Raw genomic sequence first — 18,980 nt, 5'->3', positions numbered from 1 at the left:
AGTTGAATTTTCACTTCTCATGAAATTTTTTTGTGAGAAACTAGGATAAAAATGATTATTAAAAAATTATATTTTACATGAAAAACCAATATTTTCTATTTAAGATTTTTTTTTAAAAATAAAGATATTTTGTATACCAAATATTCCTTAAGGTATGTTATAAGTGGATTAAAGTAAATTAACCTACTTTGTAATCCTTATTAATATTATTTTGTTTATTGTCCATTAAAATGACAGGGTTAGATAATCCTTTCCTCAAAAGAATTATGCCATATTGTTATTGTGAAGATCTTGTAGTACTTCCACACCATGAAAACTTTTTGTAACAAATGCACGTGACGGTAAAAAAGAAAATTACAAGACAAGTTCTATTAGGTTCAAAATTAGCGGGGTGGGGGTTGGTTTCCAAAACGTGTTGAATTAATTACATCATTTCCGATATAAATCACAACTTTTACGAGCAAAATCACGTTTCCAACACTTTCAAGATTATTTTTTTTGAAATTACATACAATTTTAAGCCGTCAGCATTATTAATATTATATTTTCTGTTGTCAAATTTGATTTTTAGGAAGAAACTATGCAATAATGCTATTTTTAGGAAAAACATGAATATTCATACAAAAAGTATAATTTTAAAATGATATACTATCAAATTCTATCCTTTTGTTATTTTTTTGGGTTGCGCGTGTATTAACTAGACATAATAATATTTTCACCGAGACATGCGATTACCAGATACTGATCTATTTAATTACATGTAAATTAAATAAAATGGACTTAGTAATCCTTAGGCTTAGGATTAACTTTGTTGTCCGAATGAAAATCTAAAAATGATTAAATTTAATTAATAACAATTTTTTTATTAGCACGGGATAGAAAAACACATGAAAAATTGTTGTCTAAAATTTTCGCATGCGAAAGAGTTGTTAACGCTAAATACTTGGAATTTTGCTAGATTTTAGGTAGCGCTAAAAAATCTATACGCATCCGGTTAAATAACCGTGTAATGATGATTATTGTATTTAACTATTTAATATTTTAATTCTAAAAATTATCATTTCAGTCCTTTGGCTCTCTTACCAATGCCAACATTTTAATAAGTAAAGTGGCTAAATAAATAAATAAACATTGGCCGAATGAAAAATGTCATATTTCATCGTTCTGTTACTATCATTATTATTAGCGCTTTTATTTCGATTAGAAAAAACCTGGTGAATTAAAAGAGTAGATTTCAGTATCGCAAATGCCATACTCGAAAACAAAAAAAATAAAAAAAGATAAAAAATAAAATAGATCAAGACCACAAAAAAGAAGTAACTTTCAAAATATGCTGCCAAGGTGGCCCACAGTATATTTATGCATGGATATAACTGCCAATTTAAAAAGTCCAATCCACCCCTTCTGGATAAAGCTCCTAGATATTAAAGGCAAAACAAAGAACCACCTTAAGAAAAAAAAAAAAAAAAAAAAGTCTAAAATCCATGAACCCAATTTACCATTACACCCTTTCATTTTGAAACACAGAGTTCTTACGGTCCACCTCCTCCGCAGCAGAAAAAAACCCCTACCGTCAGTCATATTGGCAAGGCTAACCTCACCCGCGAACTAACCCATCGTCATGTGAACCCGAAAATTAACATCATTATTTTCATAACCCTAAATATCCCAACCCAACACCGAAATAAAAATAATAAAAAGACAACAACAAATTACGATAATCACAAAAGACATTGAACCCCAACCCTCGATTTTACTATATCTCCCCACCCCTACATAGATACCCACCCAATACCCTCACATGAGCGATTTCAGCGACCTTGCTTTCACGGGCTTCCTCATTCGCTTCTTCCCGCTATCGTCTACCTCTTCCTCGTCATCATCCACATAATCGATTATCCCCTCATTATCCATCTCCGAAACCGAAGTACCACCCCCCACACCCGCCACATTATCGTTAATATCATCCACCGCCACATCCTCCGACTCCACCGTCGAATTCAAACCACTCTTGCTCCCTTCTCCGTTCCTATCACCTCTTCGTTTGCCCCACAAGGGCCCAAACCCCGAATAATAGTAGAATTCGTAAGGGTTGGAGCTCCCCGCCGCCGCCTTCTTCCCCGCCGCACGAGACTTGGAACGCCGAGTTCCGGTGGCGGAGGATTGAGCTTGAGCTTGAGCTTGAGCTTGAGCTTGAACCTGAGCTTGAACCTGAGTTTGAGGCTTCTTGTTGTATGGAACGGACAAAGACAAAGACAAATGTTGGTTGCAAAACGATTGCCCTTGGCTGGCTTCCACCTTACATGGCCAACCCTTGTTATCAAATTTCTGACAAGGGTTGGGCATGGGTGCGGTGGCGCCGATATTCATGGTCGCCACCTTGTTATTATTTAGTGGCACTATCGTCGTCATCGCGTGGTGGGAGTTATCGGTATCCATGATGGAGGCGAGGCTGGTGGTGGTGGCGCGCGAGAGCACGATAATAATAATAATAATAATAATCGGTATGGAATGAAAAATTCGGAGAATTAAGTTGATGTAATAAGAATAAAAACCCTAACTGGAATAGGGATAGAGATTACGTTGCGTACCTTTCTACGGGGCCGAAGGAGTGGGGTGCGGTGCCATTGTTTCCCGCGGGGAAGGTGGGGTGGAGTTGGAACTGAGGAAGAAAGGGGAAGAGTGAGAGTGAGAAATGAGGGATAGGGGTAAAGCGTAAACCTAATTGGGAAGCGAGGAGAATTTAGGGTGTTGAACCCTAACTGCGAGAGGAGGGAAACCCTAAATGAGGGTGGAGATCTAGGAGGAAGAGGGAATAATGAATAGAGAGAAGCGAAGAGATTGGAAGAGTTAGGAACCTGGATCGAGTCGGAGTCGAAGGGGATCACATCCCATGGAGACTGGTTGAGCTGGCACACGTGCGTCTCCACCGGAACCGAACCACCTTCTACGCACGACGAGAACAGAAGAGGGGAAAGCTTGGCGTTCTTGCGGATCCTCATCTTTCTTCCTCCGATCAAAAGATAGGTTTAGATTTTATGTAATCTCTGGGGACTCGGGGAGGGAAAACACACACCAACACACCAACACGCTCTTTCTTTCTCTTTGCTGCAGATCTCTCACTCTCTAATCTCTATTTCACTCACTCACTCACTCACTCACCTCTCGATGATAAATAATCAGGGTTTTTGCTTCCTCGCTCTCGCTCGCCCCTTCATTCATGTTTCTCTTCCTTTTTTCTTCTCACCATTTTGCCCTTAGGTTTCGGATCTATTTACTCAACGAATCGCTCTAAAGGAACCCCTGCCGCTAGCTACATCCACGTCACTCTGGGTTGTCCTAAACACATTAATTTATTGTTTTTCTTACCGAATCATCCCCTACATACAACCCACACTAAACTCCTATGCATCATCGCATTCTCATTTTTCCCTCTCGCAACACTAGTTTTTATCAATGTCTCCGGGTTATTTTTGGAACAAAGTTTTCTAATGGATAATTATATTTACGATAATTTTCACTATTCGGCAAACTAATTTTTTTTTAATTTTTTAATTTTTTAATTTTTTGTCTAGAAATGGAGGCGCGTGTGTGAGACGCAGGAAATCTTGCCCCTGCGTGCGGTAGGAGTGGCCAACAAGAGTGGCCCACAGAAAAAATGGCTGGACCATTGTACTTGATTGGGACCCATTTGGAGCCTAAAAGGATGAACGGTTCTGATGATGGAAACGGAAGTAATGTGAGGGACTTGCATGAAAAGTTTTAAACTTTGGGGTATCTGATACCAAACACTCCACCCTTTGCAATTGCAGCAACACATAATACGTGGCACTAAAACCTCGATTCATTTCCCAACCAACATATACGCATCACCCTCGCCGTTACCCTTGCAATTATAGGACTTGTCTCTTATTACCATTTCCCTCAATTCTTTTTTCAGTTCTACCCATATTTTTTATATATATATATTTTTTTTAGTTTCTTTTTTCTTTCTTTCTTTAACGTTTATAACTGTTGGTGAATTTATTGACACCCCAATGGTCAACCCCGAAGGAATTCAATTTAGCCATGAGTGATTCACATTTAACCTTTTGGCATGACCAAATGGTAGGGCACCTAGGTAACAACCACGGTTGATAAAAATATTGAAACCAAAATAAATAAATTAATCTATTCGGAATTACACCTAGGGCAAAAGTATAAAAAAAAGGACAATTTTCAGTTCTCTGTCTGTGAAGTAGTATTTATCATATATTATATATAAATATATAAGCTGTGTGATCCGAGCCCTCGCAAGTGTATGGCACTATATATATATATACCTGACCCTTTTTTCTGTAAAAATGACTAAACACAAGCACTAGTTTGTGGGGCACACAGGGATGAAAAGAGTTGCAGCCAATTTGTGCAGCAGGTGTGGGTAAAGACTAAAAAGAGTAATATAATAGAAAGCACACACCTTTTTTAATCTCCTTTTCTGTCTCTCTTTTTTTCCTCAGTCTTCCCCCGATAATTAAAAAAAAAAAAAATACAACAAAATCTATAACTCTAGTTGTTTAAATAAGGCTACTCCTTGTCTTCATCATACGAGATCTGTGCTCATCATTTTTTCTTATTGAAGTATACGAGTGTTACAAAATATATCCTTTTAATACTGAAGCCACGAGAATAATAATAATAATACGTTATATATATTTGATTATTTGGCTTACTTCATAAAGTAATATATCAATCATGACGATAGTATTTGGAAAGAGATAGCTCACAATAAAAAAAAACGTTATTTTAGAAACAGGGAAACCCCTAACCAGATAATTAAATAAAAACGATGCCAAGACGTACGCATACAAGTGAACCCTTCCACGTAGAAATTCTTGTGTGCAATCTTTCTTCTGTTTAACCTTTTCACCTAATACCAAGATTCATTATTTCATGTAACCACTTTTCGCCATTCTTACTCTGCGAGTTTTATTAGCCAAACTATGAGACTAAAAAGTTGCTACTGAAAATTACTATATATTTATATATAAATAATTAAATTAATCTTAACCTTTCATATACATATAATTGTATCATCAAGATTTATTGTTTTTGTGAAAATAAGTAATTAATTAAGATCAGTCTCATTAACACATGCATATATATTTTTTGTTAATTTCAGGATATTCAACCGATAGTCAAATACTAATATATTAAGATATGAAGATTCATTTAAAGAATTAATCTTTTTTAAAATATGTTTATTCATATATATATATGCAGACCTAAAATCAAATTTCTAATTACATACTTAAAAAAGTATGATCATCTATTAATTATGTCAGGCTTTATCGATATATTTGTGATCCTCTTGGATTTGCTATATGTGGAGGATAAATGAACAGAAGAAACAGAGTTTGGTTGAGTTTCGTCTATATCATTACATTTTATTTCTTCTGGTTCTTTGCTATGTATAACATCTAGCTAGCTGCTATACATTGTCTCACTAGTTAACAAGAAACAGGGTTTCTTTCTGTTTGTTTTGTTTTGACAGAATTTATAAATGCAGCGAACAGGATATCGTTCTTTCCGCTTCCTGTATATCAGGGAACCCAATCATACGAAGCCACAAATTCCCAGGTATATATTTTTATTTTTGCAATTTCATTGTACTGATAATAATAGTGGTAGTAATAATAATAATAATAATGTTCTACTGAAAACAGGAAACTGTTCAGCAGACTCAGCACTATTTCTGGGATCTCATGAACTCCGTGGCAGCATATATCTTCCACAGAAACACCAAGAATTCCATACGAACCGATCTCTGTGGTTTCTGTTTCACTCAGCAGGAAATAGTATGCACGAAAAGGAAAAACAGAGCAGAAAAATAAACACACGCACAGTGATATATTTATAGGGTGTTTTAGTTTATTACAGATTCAATATGAATTCATAAACACAATCGTGGATAGTCAAAAGAATCAGGAAAGCCAAACAAGGAAATTAGGTAAATATATATAGTTATTCTAAGCTCAGAAAACCTCTCTATTTTCTATAATCTATCCCTTGTTTGTGTGTTTTATTTCAAGTTTTTTTACCATGTGATAGTTTCAACTTAAATAACACAAATGAACACGTTCTGTATCTCATTTTATTCAGATGCAGAGACGGAGGAGGAGATGAAGGCTCAAAATACACCACTACTTCAAACCCTAAGCATGGTATATAACCAAATAACACAAAAAGATAATGAAATAAAGTGTTTCAAGTTTAACCCTAAACCTAGCTAAATTATAGTAATGCACATAGAGAATTTGAATGAGGAGACAAAGTAAATGGTCTACAAGTAATGAATAGAGGTGGATAAAACAAAATGTTTCGATGTAAGGAACAGTACCAGGTAACAGATAGCTTATATACGAGGCTATAGTTATTAATATATTTACCACATAAATTGGTGTTTGATGTTTAAAGTGTTTGTGTATGTTTCTTTAGCACAAAACTGCCAGATAAGTGATGAAGTGGAGCGAAGGAGGGCTTGGCATTGCATCTTTTAACATATTTTGTACCAGTCAATACCTGAGCCAAACCTTTTCTTTTTTATTAAACCACTTATACCAAATGGATGCAAAAGTAGCAGGGCAATGGCAGAGTCCTGAGTCGTCAACTTGGTGTGCAAATTACACTGATTTGCTTTGACTGCCACAACATGTGCTCTCTGGGGCCCTTATTCCCTTGTGTTTTCACATTGCCATTGCTTCAAAGTGGTGTTTTTGGTCGAAAAGATTTTGTGTTGGTGAATTTAGAATATCTCTTGTCGAGAGTCGGTTACTAATCTCTTGAGATACTAAGATTCTTTAAGGAGTTAATCTTTCTCAACAATCTTAAAGTTGAATCTTTTATCACACACTTGAATGATAAAGTTATCCGTGAACTATATCATGTAAGTTGAGGTCTAAAACTTTGATCATTGTGTGTAAAAACACTTGTCTCACAACTGACAAGTAATCACTATCTTTGATAATCCTTGTTTGCATGCCTGAGTGTCTCTGATTCAGAGAGTATCGATCCAGACCCACTCGTCCTTGTGGCTTGCTATATATCTTACTCTCCTGCCACAACGAGTCAGTGCCAGCTCTCAGGCTAAGTACATCACCATTGTACTGCAATCGCAGAATGATTACACTGGGATTTCTTGTTTATTCACTAAAGTGGAGCTACCTAGCTATCCTGCACCTATGGTCAAAGACAGAACCATATAAAATCATATATCATGAAATGAAATGAAGTGGCTTGAAATTGAATTCGTGGATGTAGGATACATAAATAATTAAACAGATTCTTATTGTCCTTTGGTCATTTGAGGTGTAAGTGTGTGGTATTAACATAGATAAGATTTTTTTTTTTCTTCTCATAAGCATAATCTATACAATATTTTAAAACTAATAATCAAAAGTATTTGCGAGATATAATTTTTGCTGATGAAGTATTATTTAACATATCGATAAGATATATATTATATATACACGATAACGCAGTCTTATATACCATATAAAATCTTGTTTGATTATTACTAATTACTATTATTATTGTGAAGGTGGGGTATGATGACTAGAATATTGTTTTTGTAGTTCCTAGTGGCCAACAACGTAATGAAAAATGATAGAGGGTGGAAAATGAGTGTCGACATTACAGAATGAGGGTGGCTTGATATAGGTCGTACTATATTACCCGTTTGTATGCTTGTTTGAAATTAATGTACATATAACATGACCTATTCCTGTTTCATATTCTTGAGTATTAATTCACTAACTTACACAAATATTACGATGACTTCATCTGTATCAAAATAAAAATGTTTGGTTAGGTAGGATCACTGTAACTCCACTTCCCTTATGACACTACAAAAAATAAGTTTTATTAATGGACAAAAAATTATAAAACAAATTAGGGTTACTTTTTAGTATTACTTTTTATTGAAAAACAAATCAAATTTTAGTATAAACATAATAATCTACAAAATTTCTCTTCGACGATAAAGTTTTTAGGAGTCTTTCCTTAATTGAAGATTTTAGGGATTTTTATGGCTTTTTATCTATTTTATTTTTTATTTATCATATTTATTTATAAATAATTTTAATATTTTTAAAGTAAATTATTAATAATTCAAAATAATGTTTTTGAGAAAAATAAATTTTATTGAAAGTAATCGGTCAAATTTTTAAGAAAAGACTAATTATTGATAAAGTCAATAAATATTTTATATTTGTAAATATATATATATATATATATATATATATATATGAACAATTGTTATTATAAAAATCTTATTCATATTTTCAAAAAAAAAAATATATTAAAATGAAACACCACAAGTGTAAAATTTGCAAATAGGATCCCATTTTTCAATTATAGAACATTTTCAAAAAAAATTCAATTATAGAACATTTTTAAAAGAAAGCTAGTCCATTTTTTTTATTAAATGAGTCATATATAAATATATATATATATATATATATATATATTAAATGAGTCATATATAAATATATATATATATATATATATATATATATATATTATTTATTTATATATGACTCATTTAATAAAAAAATGGACTAGCTTTCTTTTAAAAATTTATATTTATATATATATATATATATATATATATATATATATATATATATATATACTATGTTATTTGTGCGAAATATTTATTAATTTTATTAATAACTAATTTCTATCAAAAATACGAGTATTATCTATCCTATATCATTAAAAGTGATCATCAATTATTTATCTATATATTAAGTCCAATAGTACGAGACTTGAAAGGGAGTATTGAAAAAAAAATTAAGTTTGGTATCAACTAATGATAACACAAACAAAGAGTTTATATGATAAACAAAATGAGTAAAAGTTTGTCCCAAAATATTTGTCATTTAGCTTTTAAAGGTAATATTAATTGTTCTTTTCTATTAATACCCTTAATAATAAGATTCTATCATTTATTTATGATTTTTTGCAAATTAAATAAGATTAGTTTTATGAAATTATCGATCTCTCTCATCTTTTTATTATTTTTCGTTATGTGTAAAACATTCAAAATTGACGATAATTTTGAGACGGAGGGAGTATATATTCTAAGTATTAAATATAACATTTGATAATATTATTAGAGTAAATTATATATCACATTTTACAAATAAAGGATTTTTTTTATCTTCTAATAAATAAATCATTTAATACAACACACATATATTAGTAAACATTGATATTAAATGCAATATTTATTAAAAAAAAAAATACGGAGTAATAAATGATTATGATTAATAAATATATCATTTAATATTCTTTTTTTATTTAATTGTACTATATGTATATTAAATACATATAAATATAGATAAAAATTAAATGTTATATATATATATATATATATATGTATATATACTAAATGATATGTATATTTAAAACTCACTAAACCAACGGTATTAAATGGTGCATTTTTGTAGAAAAAAATATGGTTATATAATATAATTTTTTTCAACATCGGGTGGACCGGTACCAGTATACAAGGATTAATTAGCTCTTTGAAGTACTGAAATTTATTTAAAAAATTAAATTTTTTGAACAATTATTTTTACATATAAAAATATTTTCAATATGGTTGAATTTAATACAATATTTGTTATATATATATATGTGTGATTTTCTTTCTTATCATTTATTAATAATTAATAAATTTTATTGAATTATTTGAATTGTATTTTTTTTTATTTCCTCGCTAGGTTGGAGGCACCTCAAAGGGTGGGATAGTTGGCCCCAAGATTTAACGCGGCTGCATACACAAAGCAAGATTTGAACCCTTGACCTTGCTTAAGCGTGGATCAATCCCTACCGCTGAATCACATGCTTGGGTCAATTCGTAACAAAATTATTATAATTTAGTTTGTTATAATCATAGAATTTAATTCAAATATATAGCCGAATTTTTTACGTTGTCATCTAATTATTGATTATCATATAGTTGAATGTAATATTAATTATAATAATAAGATTTAAATTTGTTTTTATTTATTAAATATTGTAATTGTGCTATTTTAATTGAACAATTTTAATAGTTATATGATTTTGATCCCACAAATTTTAATTGATCAATTGCAATTCTTTAAAGTATCATAATTGTGTAATTATCGTCTTTCTCAATAAAAATTTAATAATTTTAAAATTATAATATATATATATATATATACACACATAATTTCTTTAAATTATACAATTATTGACCTATTTATATTACACGCATATTAATTATCATTCATGTATTAAATGATATGTATTTATTTTATTAAATAAATAAATATATATATATATATATATTATTGATATATTAATATCAACAACATCATTAGTATATTTATAAATAAATTAATAATTTCATAAATATAAATTAGAAATATTGATACATCATGTCACTCAAGTTGTATCTACAAAAATTATTAGATTTCAATGGGAGAGACTAAATTTGACAACTGTTGTATTGAAAAGATTAAAATTGTTTAATTTGATTAAAACTTGAGAAATCAAAATCGCACAATTACAATAATTAAGGTATTAAAATTACTTAATTAAAATTTAAAAGACTAAAATTCGACAACTTCAATATACTTGAGAGACCAAAAAATGCATTTAGGCTTGACAATAATTTGTGTCAATTTTATTATTTAAATTATGGAATGTACAAGATAATTATTTATTTTATATAACTAAAATTTATAATAAATAAATATTTTATTATATATTATAATTAAAATTTATAATAAATAATTAATTTTGAACATATAAATCATATTTTATTTATGATAAATAATTTATATTATGATATAAAATTATTTTTAACTATTTGGTAATTTTTATAAAACATATATGTTGAAGTGAAGGCAAAACATGATATATTCAAAGAGATAAAAAGGTAAAAAGAAAAAAAGATAAAAAAATATTAAAATAAATATAAAATTAATACAAATATATTATTTTATATTTGTAACAACCTAACAAGTCTTTATACGCTAACTACAAAAATTAAGATTTTCATGCAAGTAGTACATTGATATTCATGCAGCGATATATATGAATAAACAACTTAAAACATAAATTCCCTCGATAGAATTACAACTCAATCTTGAACACACACACATGGAATTACAACTCAATCTTGAACACACACACACACACACACACACACACACACATATATATATATATATATATATATATACAAATATCTTAACATGAGGATTGATTTAGACAAGGAATCAGTGTCTCATTGACACTGGGTGCAAGAGGATTGGCATCGAGCGTGAGTGAGTCAACAACTCTCCGCCTTAATGGTGGTGTTAGGTGTTGGATGAATGGCGTCGGAATAAACTAATCACAACAGACGTTAGTATGTTGAATTGAATATTAATAACATATTGTTGTATGTTGTGTTGTGAATGTATAGGAAGTATATGGATGAGTAGTATTATGTTGGGACGTATAGGAGGCATGTTGTTGAGTAGTGTTGTATTGAGATATGTAAATGGCAAGTTGTGTGAAATATGTTGATGAGATGCTTGGTACATGTAGTTGCCCTATGTTGTGGACTTAAGACTAAAGGAAAGGTATTATTTTAAAAAGTTGAGATATCTCATTGTGTGTATATATGTTATGGTGCTTTAAGAGTCTAATTGTTTAAAAATGTAGTGTCTCTCGAAGTGGAGTGTTAAGTCTCCTCTAGATCCTTAGTTAATACTATATATGGGGGTCAGATCGAATCATACTAGGTTAGAAATGGCCAAGTTGAGTAAGGTATGAAGTCCATGAGTAAAATCTGTAACTGACTACTAAAAAGGTATGTGATATTGCAAGGATAGTTAGCGAGTTGTATATATAGGTGACTTGGTTAATGCATGTCAATGTAATGCCAGACTCATACCCAAGTTCTGGTATTTTTTTTATGATGGGTACTGAACTGTTATAGTTTAAGTGGCGAAATTCAAGAAATCATGTTGTGTTGTGAATTGATATCCAAATTTTTTGTTGATCTAACAAGTCCAAAAAGATCGCGTTGTTAAGTTGGTTCAATAAGGTCAAGCCACTTAAACTACTCACTTATGTTGTAAGAGATCTTTTAGTTGAAATATGTGATGACTCATTGTGTTGTTGTGTTGTCATGTTGCAATATTGTTTAAGTTGTGAGTTGATATGTTGATTCATAAGTTGTGTTGAAAAGTTGAGATGATAATATGATGTGCAATGATGATAAGATTGTATAATTGTATTGATAAGTTGAAATGTTGTTGAGGTGTATTATGTTGTAAGTTAATATGTTGTTTAGTAGTTGTGTTGTTGAGTTGTTGATAAATTGTGTTGTTTATATACTAAGTTGTAAATGGTGTTAAGTTATAAATCTTTTGTTGCATGCAATTATGTGTTGTTAAACTAGGCATTGGGTCGTAACTGCGTTGCAACGTTGAGATTGTATTAGAGTTAGCTTATTTGCTTCTATATTATTTATGCTGATTTCTTATTTACGAGCTTACTCTTACACTTTCCTTATTATTGGACTACGATGATCATATTATGATGGGAGTAAGAAGGATTGGGCTGGAGGGTGAGAAGGATTTTGAAGGCCATGTTGGAGATAATGGTGTTTGGTTATGCTATTCTAAAATAACTTGTAGATAGTAGTTGCTTGATCAACAACTTAAAATCTATGTTTTACGGTCTAGATTATTATGTATATATATATATGTGTGTGTGTGTGTGTGTGTGTGTGTTTGTGTGTGTGTGTGTGTGTGTGTTTGTGTGTGTGTGTGTACAAGATTGAGATGTAGTCCCTCAAAGGGATTTAAATTTATGTTTTCAATTTTTGAATTATATATATATATATATATATATATATATATTAATATATATATATATATTATATGGCATGTATATTTAGGAATTGTTTGCATTATAATTATAGGTAATTAGATTTATATTTTCTATTACTTATTTGTTAACCTGTAAAGTGTAAGACCTGCTAGATTGTTACATACTACACCATGATTCTTCATCATAACTCCACAGATATAGAACTTAAAACTTCTCATACAAGGTAAAAGCTATAATCATAAAAGAGACTTAAAACAAGGTCATCATTGGAAAAATTAAGCTCTTTGAAGCTTCTCACTAGGCGATATTACTCTCACTTAGTGTAGGAAATGCTTTATTGCTTTCCTTTCCAAACGACCATAGCTCATTGGGCAAGCAAAACTTGTTGTGGGTATCAGACATTATGTCTCATTGGGTGAAAACAGGGTTTCCACTCAAGGATATACAAATTCTCACTTAAAATTCAACCATCACTCAACATAATCTCAACGTGCATCCTTGAAAATAATATATATATATATATATATATATATATATATATATATATATATATATATATATATATAGACAAACACACATATCTTATACAACTCAAACATGTATCAACTACATGGTCCAAGATCATAATTTCAACTCACATCATCATCAATATATTTCAATATCATAAATAATCTCATAGACATCATTATCAACTTCATCATATCACCAACTAAATTATCATCCTTAATAATATACAAGAAATAATTATCATCATAGCAACATATCAGTATAACAACTTCCACACAAAACAACACATATGTAGTTCTACTAATCATCTCAAGTTCATCTTTATCTCATATAAGAGCTAAGAAGATTTTCCAATATGTTGACCTGCAGTTTTAATTAAAATTTCTATTATTATGAAAATCACAAATTAAAATTGCAACATTTTATCTTAAAGTTGATAGTTTGACCTTTGTTCACTAAAAAAGTCATACATGAAGTTATAGAGTTCCATTTTAGGTGATTTCAAAACCATTGAAAAGATAACATGCAAGACTACAACTTTTGTGAAAAACACAAAGCTTAATTTGGCCATCTACTAATTGTTGAGCGATTGTTTTCTCATTTAGCAAGTTGAGATCTTTAGAGCTCCTTACTGAGCAACCAAAATTCACTGTTCAGCGAAAATATGAAGATTAGGTTAATATCTTCATTTTTATATGAATGTTGAGTTACCATACACCTTTAGTTGAGCGAGAATGTGATGTTCCTTTATGAAAATCACATTCTCTCAATGAAATCTAGCTAACCAAATAAAAAATAATACATGTTGTTAGTCCCTTAGCCTCAATTAACTTAAGAGGGGGGGATGAATTAAGTTTTCTTAAATTTCCTCTTATAAAAACTTTTCCAATTACTTCTTTATCAAATATAATTTCTTAGACAAAATTTGTATGTAAAGAATGAATGATGATGCAAACTACACAATTATAATTAATAACAAGAAATTAAAAGTGTAGGGAAAGAAGAATTGCAAACTTGATTTTATATTGGTTCGACCAATCCTGCCTACATCCAGTCCTCAAGTCTCCCACTTGAGATTTCCACTACTCTTGTAAACCTTACAAGAAAATGAATCCTCCAACACCTCGGAACTCCCTTTCCTTGTGTTGAGATTCAAACACCAACAAGGAGAAAAACCCTTTCTCCTTTACAGATCCAATGATCTATTAAGTATTACAGAATGACTCTCTTGAAGAGTGGATATTACACTTTCATGATCTTTGATGAACTCTTTAGAGATTTTGCAAATGATTTTGGCCAAGTGATTTGTAAAGATTATTTTCACAATAGAGTTCGTCACTTTTCTCTGAAAAATTATATGTATTTATAGACAATTGTTTCTTAAGTTATGTCTTTTCATGAAGAGTTGTAACTCTCTATAATTTTTCAGAAAATAGGCTCTGGTAATCGATTACAAGACTTGGTAATCGATTACAACGGTTTAAGTTCAAAATGTTTGAAACATTGTATAATTCAAATTCGAATTTTGAAAATTTCTCTTCTGGTAATCGATTACAATCACTGGTAATCGATTACCAGAGAACATTTTAACATTTTGAAAGGTTTTCTTTCTCTAGTAATCGATTACAGCAAGTGGTAATCGATTACCAGAAACATGTCACTTGTTTTGGCTTATGAAAACTTAAGATATAAAGAGCTTCTATTTTCCAGTTAAAAATATTTTTATTTAATCTTTTGAATACTCTTTTTCCTTTTTTTTCAAACAACTTATTCTTATATTCAAAAGTATTAAGTTTAGGTTTTCTTGAAATTCTTATTTTAATGGCCAAGTCAAATTTGCAAATTCTAAAAGTTCATTTTACATACTAAGCTAAGCAGTCAAGACTTATCTAGTTATTACTTGATATCTTTACTTCTTGATCAGCTTGCTTTAACTTGACCTTTATTTTCTTCAATGCTTTGGCATCATCAAAACTTTGTGCATATTTTCTTCCACACATGTATTCCATAATTCTTCTTCTCGACACTTCATTCAACTCCAAATACCTCAAAAACATCACATGCAACTACTACAAAACTCAAAATCATTAACTCATCTTCAACCTTTAAAAACCCCAAAATCCAACAACATCAAATTTATGTATTTTCAACATAATGCCACCAATGGGTCAAACAACACAAAAATCAACACATGCAACACAAAGGAATAAATCTACAAGCTTTTCTTACTCAATTTCTCCTAAATCAAGGAAAGGAAGGAAGAAAAGGAGAAACCCTAAAACCCTCCATAATCGACTTCTCTCTATGACTATCAATTCTTTAGCTTGAATATTGGCTTCTACCACACAAACTATCAATCAAGGGAAGAAAATAGATCTTTTAATGGAATCGGATGAAAGATTAAACTCTATGGGCTCTAAAGAAATTCTCTCTAAATTTTGTCTAAAATTCTAGAGTAATGAACTTATGAAGTTCATTTATTAGAATTTGTCTTATATACCTTAGTTCTCATCGGGCTAACTCTCACACACTTGAGCTATATCTTCTATAACTTAAGCCTAGAGTTATTTCAACTTTAACCTCACCCCACATAGGATAAAAACAACACAAAACATCACTCTTAATTACATATTTCATCAATATACATAATTAGGAAAATATGGTGCTACAATATCCATTTACTACGTACATTCTAAATAATATATTGTTCATTAAATTTGAATAATATAAAGAGTCAGTCATGCTTTAAGAGAGTGAAATTCACTTCTTAATGAGATAAGAGTAATCAAATGAGGAGGAATGTTAATGAAAATAAGGAGAATGAAATTATTTGTATAACATAAAATTTATTCTAACTTATATGTAAAAAGTGATTACAAAAATTATAAAAGATCAAGAATTTAATTGTAATTTTTTTAAGATTAAGAATCTAATTAAATTTTTAAAGAAATCATGAAATTATTAATATATTAAACATGTTATTATTTATATTTATTTAGATATAATAATTTTTTTAACGATAATAATAATAAAAAATATATATATGATAGTTTGTTCTACTATTAAATTGTTTTTTTAAAACAATTAAACTCTTAAACAAATTATGCGTTACGGTATTTAACAAAGGGAAAGTTATTTACAGTTTATTTGATAATGCACGCCTTAGCTTAAACTTTAACTCATTTTAAATTCTCATTTCAGTTTGATTAATTTTTAAACTCAAAAAGTATTATATTTTTTGGTTAACTAGCATATTCGCGGTTAAAGGGTTAGAGTTTTTCATCACTGCGTTATATATGTACATATCTTTATGTTACATTACATATAACTTTTTAAGATATCCAAATTTTGTTTTAGTGAGACTAACCATATATTAATATCTTAAAATAATTAATATCTTTTAACGTATCCTGTGAATGTTATTAATATCTTAAAATAATTGATATCTTTTAACGTATGCTCTGAATGTTATTTTAGATCTTAAAAAATTATTGATAATTAAGTTTTTTATCAAAATATTATAACGATCATAATAAGAATCAAATTTAAATTCTTACACTTAGTCCAATTTCTATTACTAAATGGTTTAGATATGATTAAATTATTCATATTGTTAAGAGTCCCAAATATAGAAGAATAAGAAACTTAATATGTATGATATTTAAGTTATGAGATTTATATAAAGATGTTAAATGGGTTGAATTGGTTGTGTTTGGTTTTTGATTTATATAAGTCAAATATTATTTTAAATTAAGTTGGTTTAGTTTATATTTTTTTTGGATTATCATTTGTTGGTCCAATCTAACTCATGTATTAAATTATTGGTCTAATTAAAAAAATATATTTTAAAAAATTAATATAATATTTTATAATAAAAAGATAAAAAAATTTATAACATGATTAATTGATATTATATACTATCATAAAATACCTAGTTATTTTTGTGCAGATGATAACTAAATAAGATAGAAAAAATATCAAAACAAGAAAAAAGACTCAATTAATTAAGTAAATATACTTGAACAATTAAGCAAAAAAAAAATCATACCATAAAAAGAATTAAGATTTCTTACTTGAAAGGCTAAAAATATTCAAACTAAAATAAAAGTAGTTTGTAGAGTAAAGTGTACCTTATAATAACATGGCCAAAGCAGTGATGGTGAGTCATTGTCGTCATCTATGAGTATAAGTGTAAGTTTGACTGCATCTTCGTCTTCTTCGACAAATAACATAGAGATGACAAGTCACAAGGTCAAGCCTTCAAGGACGTAACAGAAGTAGAAAAACTTTCGCAACGGCTAATCCTAACTTTAAGTCTGTAATCACAATCTTGTAAAACATTGAAAAACTATTACTATTATAGTATTATTATAATTTATTTTATTAACTTATGATAAATTACATATTTACAAATTGATGGTAATTCAAATTATTCTACTTATTAGTTTAATAAGTCATCTTATAAGTTTCTAGGTCAACCTGACTGAATCCCATTTGGTTTATCGAGCTTAATGGGTCAGGTCAAAATGGTTTGATTTTATTTAGGGCATCATTTTCAAGGTCCAACTTGGCCTTATTTGTGAGTTGCTCAAACTGACTTATTAGAACAGACTCAAATTGAGAACTCTACACTCACATCTAATGTACAAGACTTTTGTGTTGAACTTTCCTCTTATGCAATTGTGCTTAATGTTATTTTGGGTTGAAGTTGCTTCAAGTTGCCTACAAGCCTTAAGTAGATGTTGATACAAAAAGTTTTTATTTTATCGAGAATCTAAAGTTGGAAATGATAGTTTCTCATGTTTGATTTGTTATTTAAAAAATAATATTCTTAGGAAACATTGTTTCTCATAAATGTTTTTTTTCCACATGTTTCCTACAAAAATTGTTCCCATAGGGAAGTGGAAAACTAACATTCTTGAGTTAAAAAAAAAGTTTCAATGTAGTAAAAACATCACATTACCTTTATTTATTTATTTAATGTAGTAAAAAACTTAGATTCTTAGATAACATTTATAAACATTCCAAAAATATATATATTTATTAGCTAGCAAACAGATTTTCATCATTCTTAAAAATCATGATTCTCAAAATTTATTATTTTCATGAATCATAATTTCATAAATTAAAAAAAATCATGTATCAAATATCACCTAAAGCTTCACTCCATTGTCCTTTTTCATTTTTCTTCTACATTTAACCTTTGAGTAAACTATTATTTCAGTAATTTCAAAAATTAATCTAAAAATATTATATATATATATATATATATATATTTATATATATATATATATAAGGATGGCAATGGGGTTCCATGGGGGCGGGTAATAGTAAATTCGTCCCCGCCCCACTGTATGAAAATTAGCCCCATACCCACCCCATATCCACGCGGGTATCGATTAAGCGGGTATCCATGAATTTCTTGAATACTCACAGATATCCATGGATATCCATGGATATTTATAATTTTTTTAAGAAATTAAAAAAATTATATTACAAATAATTTTAAATTTATATTTAATGTCAATGAAATATTAAAAATAAAAATTCAATGTTAATTTTGAATTTGTATT

The 18,980-nt window shown here is 29.5% G+C and overlaps 1 protein-coding gene across 1 annotated transcript; it reads right to left on the bottom strand.

The window, feature by feature from the left end:
* Positions 1-1,317: 1,317 nt before the first annotated feature.
* EDA8 (Putative membrane lipoprotein) lies at positions 1,318-3,330 on the bottom strand. The gene is made up of 3 exons (XM_020358935.3): positions 2,859-3,330; positions 2,592-2,662; positions 1,318-2,452 (listed from the first exon to the last, which is right to left on the bottom strand). The coding sequence occupies exons 1-3, from the start codon at positions 3,000-3,002 to the stop codon at positions 1,798-1,800; spliced, it is 870 nt and encodes a 289-aa protein (XP_020214524.1). The 5' UTR covers positions 3,003-3,330; the 3' UTR covers positions 1,318-1,797.
* Between the last annotated feature and the right edge of the window lie 15,650 nt (positions 3,331-18,980).

The sequence above is a fragment of the Cajanus cajan genome, chromosome 3 (genome assembly GCF_000230855.2).
Source record: "Cajanus cajan strain Asha chromosome 3, NIPB_CcT2T_4, whole genome shotgun sequence".
NCBI classification, from domain to species: Eukaryota; Viridiplantae; Streptophyta; class Magnoliopsida; order Fabales; family Fabaceae; genus Cajanus; species Cajanus cajan.
The sequence above is the reverse complement of the archived record's forward strand: the minus strand, read 5'-3'. Positions and strand labels throughout refer to the sequence as shown.

Excerpts from the sequence above, each read along its gene's own strand:
- EDA8 (XM_020358935.3), bottom strand. The coding sequence starts at position 3,002 with ATGAGGATCCGCAAGAACGCCAAGCTTTCCCCTCTTCTGTTCTCGTCG. Across the intron at positions 2,663-2,858 it reads TCGACTCCGACTCGATCCAG|TTCCAACTCCACCCCACCTT; the intron begins GTTCCTAACTCT and ends TTTCTTCCTCAG. Across the intron at positions 2,453-2,591 it reads TCCTTCGGCCCCGTAGAAAG|CCTCGCCTCCATCATGGATA; the intron begins GTACGCAACGTA and ends CACCACCACCAG.